This window comes from Wolffia australiana, chromosome 7 (assembly GCF_029677425.1).
Source record: "Wolffia australiana isolate 7733 chromosome 7, ASM2967742v1".
NCBI lineage: Eukaryota > Viridiplantae > Streptophyta > Magnoliopsida > Alismatales > Araceae > Wolffia > Wolffia australiana.
Genome location: NC_135841.1, coordinates 7,646,919 through 7,656,632, shown reverse-complemented (window position 1 = coordinate 7,656,632; position 9,714 = coordinate 7,646,919). Strand labels below are relative to the sequence as shown.

At 35.6% G+C, this 9,714-nt stretch overlaps 1 protein-coding gene across 1 annotated transcript; it reads left to right on the top strand.

The window, feature by feature from the left end:
* Window positions 1–594: 594 nt before the first annotated feature.
* Window positions 595–1,337, top strand: LOC144705906 (NADH-ubiquinone oxidoreductase). Its single transcript, XM_078578771.1, has 2 exons — window positions 595–899; window positions 987–1,337. Exons 1-2 carry the CDS (start codon window positions 746–748, stop codon window positions 1,133–1,135), a joined length of 303 nt encoding a protein of 100 aa, XP_078434897.1. The 5' UTR covers window positions 595–745; the 3' UTR covers window positions 1,136–1,337.
* The last annotated feature ends 8,377 nt before the right edge of the window (window positions 1,338–9,714 follow it).

Sequence of the window (9,714 nt, the reverse complement as noted above, 5' to 3'; positions counted from 1 at the left end):
AGGTTATCCAATGAATTTTTCACTGGTGTAAGATGAACTTTTAATAGAAACTTCGCAAGAAGACAGGGTTAACATATTTCCCCATTCATATATTTTAAGTTTTCAGACCTGTGGGAGATTCAAATACCTTCAATAAACCCCCAGTCAGCATAGTTTTCTAATTTCATTCCATCCCCGGCACATTTATAAACAATTCTAGCTAAAAAAATAATTATAAACAATTGAAATTTGTGCAATTTCTCTGTGGAACACAAACTCACTATTATTAAAAAATATGACAATTTTCTACGCAAAATTTAGTCGTTTAAGGCAATGAATGATTTGATTACATTTTAATGTAAAACTCATGAACAACAAAGTCATACATAATTTCCCAACATAATAATAGTGTATTTCCCTAATACTTTCCAAGAACACTCCCCTAATAAGCAGAGTAACACAGGTGATCCAAAAAAACAAATTATGATCCCATGAAATTTCTCATGCATAAAAAACGACAGAGTTTGAGCAATTCTGATTTCTCAGTTTCCACAGTAGTTGATGAAGCAGCTCAGAAAGAAATTTATAGCAATAATTAAAATAAATTTATAGCCAAGCAGAGTTAAGCTCCGTAGACCTTGCAGGAGAGCGAGGTGGGTTTGAAGGTGTTCGTCAGGGTAGCCGGAGGGGAGGAAGAACGGAGAAGAAGCAAAATCTGGGCTAGGGTTTCTTCGAGAGGACGATCAATTCTACTTGAGAATCCAAGATGAACACCGACATTACAGCTTCGGTGAAACCCGAATACCCAGTTGTGGATCGCAACCCTCCATTCACGAAAACGGTCGCCAATTTCAGCACACTTGATTATCTCCGCCTCACGACGATCACCGGTGTATCCATCACCGTCGGCTATCTCTCGGGTGGGTTTTTCAATCTTCCAGTTCATGTCGCCTGAACTGTTCTTCTTTTTTGTTGGGTTGTTTTTGATTTAGATTTTTAGCCATCAGGGATCAAGCCAAAAATCAGGGGCCCGTCGATGGTTACAGGAGGTCTGATTGGATTGATGGGTGGGTTCATGTACGCTTACCAGAATTCTGCTGGACGACTCATGGGGTTTTTTCCCAACGAGGATGAAGTCGCGCGTTACAAGAAATAGAACTGCCTTCGATCTGAGGGAAGTCGTCCACCACTTGTTAATTGGGTTTTTCTCTGGAGGATTTCGTTTGGCGTTTTCATGAATAAAACTTGGGCTCTCCTCTGCCTTCATGATCTGTTCTTGCTTGAAAACGTTATTTTTTGTGACAGATTGTGCTCATTGAACTTTTCTCTACTTTTATTCTGGAGCTTATTTTCATTCATTGATGAATTGGTCGTGTGATTCTTGTCATTGGCCATGTCACTTGCCCCTAAAAGTATCAGTTGGGTTTCAAGATTTTGCTCAATTCTGTGATCACTCTTCTTAATCTTGGTTAATTAATTACTTGTTAATTACTGTGTATGACTATATCTGAACCATGCTTTTAATATCGTTATTAGCAATCATTTCTGTTTTGTTCTGTTATATGTGGCTCTGACTGTTCATCCCTTGGTATGAATCTAAACATATGAACCGAAGGAGACGGCAACCATAGTAAGGTCGATAACAGGGTAAAATTAGCTTACAAAAGTCAAATTACATGTGAATAATTGTTGTACGGTGACAACACGTAGAGCGTCACGTGATAAAGGAAGTGAGGCTTGCTAGGTGATTCGTGACTACCCTTAGCTGACAAGAAGAAGCCCTCACAAGACTTTCACTAAGGAAGGTGATACATTCTTTGAAAGAATTGGTCAATGATGACCTATGTAATCGATAATTCGAATTGATTCTTGATGGGTAGTTGATTGAATGGTTCAATTCCAGTGTAACGAGTTGAGAGAATGAGGGAGAGATTGAGAGGGAAATGGTGACTGCAGAAGGAGATAGAGGGGAAGGACTTAATAGCAAGAGATTGCCTCCCCTTTTTATAAAGAATGAGTGTCACTTGGTCGATATTTGGCAGAACGGGCATGCCATTGTAATTGATTGTTCATGAACTCTTAGATATTTTGGATCCTGCGGTACCTGTGATAATACGTTTCAGCTCTAATTTCTGAATACCACATTGATAAGGCTTTATTTTTCATGACTTGATGATTTGCATGTCTTGATATTCTGTTTGACCCCTAGCTGTATATCATCGCATGGGCCGCGAGGCGGTATTGGCCTACTAATGTAAATCATACATATGAACGGGTGAAGGAAAGTAGAGGGTCGGAAAGAGGTTTAAGAGAAGAATCAGCTGACGCAGAATTTACAGAGGGATTCTCAAATCACCACCTTATCTGTGTTCATGTTCATCATTTATGTAATCGTGTTCACCATCCCTTTCTCTTCATCTGTATATTTTCATCCCACTGGCTCACTACGACCATTCTACTCCTCCTGTGTGCATTTTTTATATCAGACTGAAGGGATTTTCATGTGGGTTCTTGACATTTTCATAAGAATATATTTTGGGACGAGTAGAGATAATAATATCAAAGGAGGAATAGTGAATGTGGATGGAAATGAAAGATATCTGAAGAAATTGCACATGCAACGGCACATGGGATGTCAAGAGATTCAACTAACAGTACAACGCTAGTAGTGGAGGGGGAAGCTTCTTGATTCCATAGGAGACCCCCCCCATTGAAAGGGGACATCAGGCATGAAGGATCAGCATTGCTAAAACTCTACTGTGAGTGTTTTTCTTTCAAAAAATTTCATTCTTGATTTGGTTTGGTACTATATCAGATACTGAGCTCAATTTGATAAGCACTCAGTACATCTGTGCGCAAGTGTACTGGTGTCTGACAGGTTTAAGTTTCACGCCACCCTAAGAGGGTTAAATTTGGTTTTAGATAGAAAAAGTGTCACATTCCTTCAGAAAACAATACACATGTTTAACCCGTGCAAGATTTTTTGTGGTAGTACTGAAAATAGACTGGAAACATATGGAATGAAGGCTCGTTATTGGTACAATTGTCACAAAGAAAAACACCATGATTTTGATATTTCTAGCCTTATAATTGTCTTTTGCTATTTGGATGATATGCATCGTAAGTAGCATCTAGGAAGTAGTTTAGAACCTTAGCTTGCCTGCATTCTTGGCAATACCAGATGTCCGGTTAAAACAGTTTTTGCGTTAAGTTTTAAGGTGCTGGAATTGACTTAAGAAGATACTGCCCGATCACTGAGGTTAAAATATGTTGCATTTCGAAGGTGGATGATGTCTTAAAGAAATATTGCCTCGATTGAACAATGAGAAGAGAAGGCATAGTTTTGTTGTATTCGGGACTGTTTTGAAGATCATGTGTTTAAGCTAGGTTATTGGTATTTGGGATATCTATTAAATTGCATTTAGTGTGAAAGTCGGACGAGATGCAACACACAATTATCCCATGTATATGAAAAATAACATTAAGGGGAATATGGCGACGACAAAAAATGACCGGCCCAAAGAACTAGAAAGAACGTGCTGATCCATGAAGCTGATAAGTTGCTTCATGTGATGACATGTCTCCTCAGGTGAAAATGAAAAGGATGAACTGGGAGAATCGTCGAACATTTCAATATGCCTTAGCATTCAACTAAAGGAGATGACTTGAACTCCATCTTCAAGCATCTAGGATGAACTGCGTCTATTGTAATTTGTGGTTTTGTATATTCTTATTCAAGAATGTGGTGATACTTCAGCCAGAACAAGATAAATAATGTGACCTGGTGGTATTTTGAATTTGGATCTGGGCTTTGGCAGCTGGCGACATGTTAGGAGAACTCAAATGCCTAATTATGTGGTCTAAATTGTGTCATGTTGATTTGAAGATTGTTGGAACTTCGAGAGGTTTGAAATTTTAGTCCGTGGAAGTAGAGGTTAAGTTATTTTAAACCGTCATGGTTCATGGCTGGCGTTTTTATTCTTTTTTATGCTTTTTAAAGTGTATGAGAAGGACAGATCTGTTCGATGTGTGCATGAGCTACATGGACACTCTGTTGAGGAAGGATTTCCTTTCTATTTGGCCCGTTCGACAAAAGGGGACCAAGTTAAACTTGGATATGCTGCGATGTCACGCAAAATATGGCATGGTAATTGCAATTAGCTTGCAAGTTCTGAGCGCCCAAGTAAAAAGTTGCAACGTTAAGATAAAGAAAAAAAATTGATATTATTCTAGTTTGCCCAGCAGTATTGTGATCACATTGTCACCGCAACAATTAAATCCCATTGGACTGCTTTAAGATCTATGTTCTCCTGCATTGGTCTCTACGAGCAGAGTTAGACGAAATCTTAGTCTGATTATCGTTCGAATCTTCAAGATTTTGTAAAATTCACGATCTTAGGTTGTATCCGAAAGCGATGCCAGGAACTATTGTACATAATTTTTGCCTGAAAAACATTTACGTCAGGAAGAAAAATGCAACTGTTATTCAAATATGTTTCATGGCTGGTGATATTATGATCTTCGCTTGATATTCTTCATGTCCACATGCCAGTGTTTGTGTTTTTGTGCCTTATTTAATTTTGTTCAGGACTGTGAATTATCATTTCATTTACCGTAGGATGGCCTAAGATGTAGCTCATTCACAATATAATTTAGAGATTGTTACATTAAGTTGTGTTAATTTTCCTACATACTTCACGATAAGATTTATTGAATATATCTTTTGCACAAAGATTGTATCAGATTGTAATAATTTATCATTTTTTTAGGGGGGAGTGGCATTTCTATGTTCTTTAATGGAAATTGTATCAAAGATTTTATTCAATCAGTATTTGGGTCTAGCAAAACATAGTTTGTTAGATTCGCCTTTGCGTGCCTAATCACTCTACAACCAAACCGATGTTCAAATTAATTCATTATATCGAGAGGAATCTGGTTATCTTTTCTTCTATTTCAAAAATATATTTTCTTCTCTTAAATTATTACACCAATGTATTTAAATTCAGAGCCTGATGGGTTTATCAAATTTTAAACTTCCGAAATAGATCATTAACACAATTTAGAAATTGTGTCAGGGGAGAATTCAATGGTATCATGCTATCATGATGCAATGATCTGGTTATCTTCTCTTCATGCAGAAATTATCTCACAGCTGCTGTCTCTGCAAGGATGATAATGTGCAAGAGGACAAGAGAGAGAAAAGGTCATGATCTGAGAGGAATAGAAGGAGAGAAGCTCATGAGTCAAGTGTTCCATACTGCGTTGAAATTCACCCTTGCAATGCACCCTCTCAAAGCTCACCAGGAATAGAAGTAGTCGAGTCTTGATTGGTCTTGGGCCTGGCCTTCCTACTCCCCATATTTTCGGCAGATCCCATAAAAAAAGAACCTACATAAGAAAAAGAGAGTGGTTTCAGCGTTAAGGTTTCAGCAAAAGATGTAACGAGCCAATTGGGGGATAAAGATGCATTAGAAGATAATCAAAATAAAAATAAAGAATATGAATCTAGTCATAACAAAAGGCTCCAATTTAAGGTTATGAGGTTACGATGAATGCAAGGCGCGAGGAGTGGGTTATGAAGTAAATTAAGATGAAGATGAATAATAGTATGATGTAAGGCGCGGCCAGCTTGTTCTCAAGGTGAGAGACAAGAAAATATTGATGGATACGAGTTCATGAGCAGCTCATGGTTAGGTAGATCCACCGCATGATGACTTGTAAGTTAGATTTATACCCTACTTGAATAGATGTGTATCCTTTCTACCTACTAAGTACCCTAACTAGTGCAGTATCTAGGGCACCATGATGTCTATTTAAGGTCATGAAGTAGACTGAGTCATTTGCACATGTGAATGACTCAATCTTGTGAACTCTAAATACACTAGTCTACTTTATCATAAACTCTGGTGTTACTTGAGTTGGGATATTCATACCATCTCCCTTACATGTTTAATCCTTGTAGTAGTTGAATCATTCTTGCATCACATTATGTTTTCTATTTACTGTCATAGATAAATACCAACATCTTATTTAATTGACTAGTTAGAAAATAATATTGATCATCATCTTATATAACGTACTCATGAAAATGATTCGTTATCATTTATTTTATACGCATTAGCATCTTTAAATTTTGGTTTTTTAAGATGACTAGTTACAAACTAATATTCACAAAATAAATAATATTTTTTATATTTTTCCTTGAGTCATGATTTTTTATTATTAGGAATTTTTGAAAAATTGGGAATTCAAAGTATACATGTTATTTCAATTTATTCAGTCAAAAAGTGTATTTTTAAAGTGCATTCGCATTTCAAAAATTCATTGGCTTATAAGAGTGGTAGAGGACAGATGGTTGAGCTTACCAAGTCATGGATCAAGGGAGCAAGCCAGTAGTAGGTTGTCATGTTGGCTAGAGGGCAGCCATTGTGGAGAGGATGAACTGACTTCCTAGACTTCAGATTGAGGTACAGGGTAAATGGTACATGTGGAGAGGACTGTGGAGGCCCCTCCATCACCTTTTCAAGTTTGTTATTTTGATTTGATTACATGTTGAAGTGTTTATGGAAACTTCAGTTTGTGAAGTGATGTAAAGAGAGCGTGAGAATCATGATAAGAAAGATGACACAAAGGATGATGATGATGTAAAAAGATAGAGAGATAGATAAGTATGTGTTGTCAATTTGTCATGTTGATAAGTGAGAAAATGATAGGATGTCAAAATACAATGATTTGTAGGATATAAAATAGGAGATGGAGAGACGGAGTGACATGATGATGTGATATGGAGGTGGATAGAGAGAGATAAATCTAGCGATGATGGGATAATGCAGTGAGTGATATGGAAGGATTGAAGAAGAGATGGCAGCAATGGAAGTGATATGATGGATATAACTTAATAATGAATATACAGATGTAACAATATAAGACAAGCATATTTACCCTAGGATCTTACATTCTGCCAAGATCATGTATGTTTGGAATTATAATTAAGTTCCTCCACTTCTTTGTTGCCCCATTCTAAGCATCCGAGATGTCAAGAACATCCCTAATGGATCCCTAAACTCACTCTAATTCAAGATGCCGAGAAATATATTAAAAAAATTTAATGATACTTTTACTTTGGTCATCGCATCAATTGTTGAATCCAAGGATATAGATGGAAAGGTGAAGATAGAAGAAGCCGCCGTAAGCGTTTAAGCATGATCGCCCTATGTTTCAAGATAAATGTCTGAAGTTGGAGCAATCTTGGATGTTTACTTGACTAAACTGATCCCCCTCTCCTTGTCAGTGCCACTGTCTTTTCACTTTTAACCGTTTGGTGGTTTCATAATTTTAAAATTTCTAAAATATTCTCTGTAATCACTGGTAGTGGTTTTTTTCAAACATCCACACAGAATCAGACAAAGATGCATAAATATAAATGTCTTTTATGTTTCCTGCGGCAACACAACACTATGCACCACATCACACTGTTTCCCTTTTTGGCCAAATTTATCTTGAAACATAGGGGTGAATTTTTTTTACTTTTCATAGTATTTAATGTAGATCAAATCACAAAATTTAAGCGCCAACACATATATTTTTTCCTCGTTCTTCGCAATCACATCAGTTGTGATTTTAGTACATCCTTTTTTATTGCTTCCTGCCATCCCTGTGAAAATAAAAAGAAAAATGTGTCAACTCATGAGGGGCTAGTATGACACAGATTTTGATGCCAAAATGGCATCTTCTCAGAATGAGTAGCTGTGTGAATAACTGTTTAAAAATGATTGGTGGCCATTTAATCAGTTGAATTGCAACATATTACTGTGTAGAAAAATGACAGCCAAAAAACTTACAAATTTCTGTAAAATATGTATTAAATCATAATTTATATCCATTGATTGAGAAAAATATCTTGATGGATTTAATGTAAAAAATTTATAGTAAATATATTTTGATTTAGAATATTACGTCTAATTAATAATATGATCTTTGAAAATTCCTTTAAAATACCAAAACTCCCCAAAAACAGTAAAGTATTAATTTGAAAATATACTAAATCATTTTAGCTTGATTACAAGCATATAAAATCATTTTAATGATAAATAAATAAATTTGATGATATTAACCTAATAATTAACATTTTATCACTGTGCAATCTCCTTCATCTTGATGAGCCCTTTTATTGATTGATCATCATCATTTTGGCGTGGATGGCACCCAAAGAGAGATGGGATAAGAAGGATGATTACTTGAAGACTTCTAGATATTGTTACTTTTCACTATGGGTTTTCTCCTTTTTATAAAACCCCCTAAACTTAATTATATCTTCCAACATCCAAAAGATCATTTATATGTGCTCCTCTGGGCTGTGTATAGTTTAGTTCACAAATCCAATGATCTAAAAACCTTTTTAGACAACCTAATTAATTATGTATATCAATATGTAGATTAGTTGATCGAGAATAAATTAAACTCATCTGCTTGATGCTCCTAACATGACTTGAGGCATGATCAACTCTGAAACCCCAATCGGCCATCCTAGTTAGTACTGATGCATTTAAACATCATATATTAAATCTTCTTTGAAATTCTAGTGCATGTGCCAATAACTTCATCACATCATATTTATTAGTCTATATCCTCCTGTTCTGAGTGAAGCCTATAACATCTTGTTCACTAAGTCACCATCGTGAACTTTTTGTTGCATCAGAGGTAAGACAGTTTGGAATTCCATGAATGAGAACTTGTCAGTCGTAGTCAAAACATAACCATCAGTCCACATCATGTTTTTGATGTCTCAGGTTTAAGGACCACTTTCATGACTGTGATGTGAATCACCATAATCGAGAATTAGGCATACTATAATTAAGGATTCATGTGGATCTATTCAGTGAACTCTTTCCCTAAAATCATCCACTATCTATCCTTAGTGTCTTTGCACTAATAGCTAGGAAATTGACCATAATCATCATATGAGTGAGATGAGATGGTGCTATTATATCAATATATTTTTATATCCTTATTACATATCCTTTGAATTGTAATATTTGGAATGCAAATTTAAAGACTAGTGATCTCTATACTCTGATCTCATCATAAGTTTATTGGATAATGTAATCATAAAATTATTTTAGTTGCAAGTACATTATAGGAATGTATTTCATCAATGAACACTAAACAATATATGGAATGAATGATTGGCTTGCCAACAAATATACATTTTGGTCGTCGGTTGGAGATGGCATGGATGGGGAATGGAAATGCTATCAATTATAATCCAAAGCCAAAGATACACCCCCATGCAATTAATCTTACTATCTAATCACACTCATCCAAGAACTTGGTTAGGGGATAAAAGGTCTAGGAGAAGATTTATCAAATTCGTTATAATTTTCTGGTTGCTATAATATTCATAAATAAAATGGAAACATATTTTTATCCAGATGAATATGACTATCTATGAACATTATCATTATCATGCACATACAAATACCTATTCCAAATATGGTTCCATAATTGAGAGATCAGATAGTATAGATAAAAAAGGTGTTACATGTAAGGGATCAATACCAAATGAATGAGATAGTAATGGTGGATCCAATTTTAATGAATAGTCCGGTGAGTATTCTTTCAATTAAAGTGAAAAATAATCAAATTATTATTATTTCATAGAATTTAGCATCATAACAAGAAATAAGGAATGAAGCAACATGAGAAATTCCACAAACAAAATTTTATGTGATCTTC

Bases quoted from the DNA above. Each gene is read 5' to 3' on its own strand.
- LOC144705906 (XM_078578771.1), top strand. From the start codon at position 746: ATGAACACCGACATTACAGCTTCGGTGAAACCCGAATACCCAGTTGTG. The intron at 900-986 runs GTGGGTTTTTCA...TTTAGCCATCAG, and splicing joins CACCGTCGGCTATCTCTCGG to GGATCAAGCCAAAAATCAGG.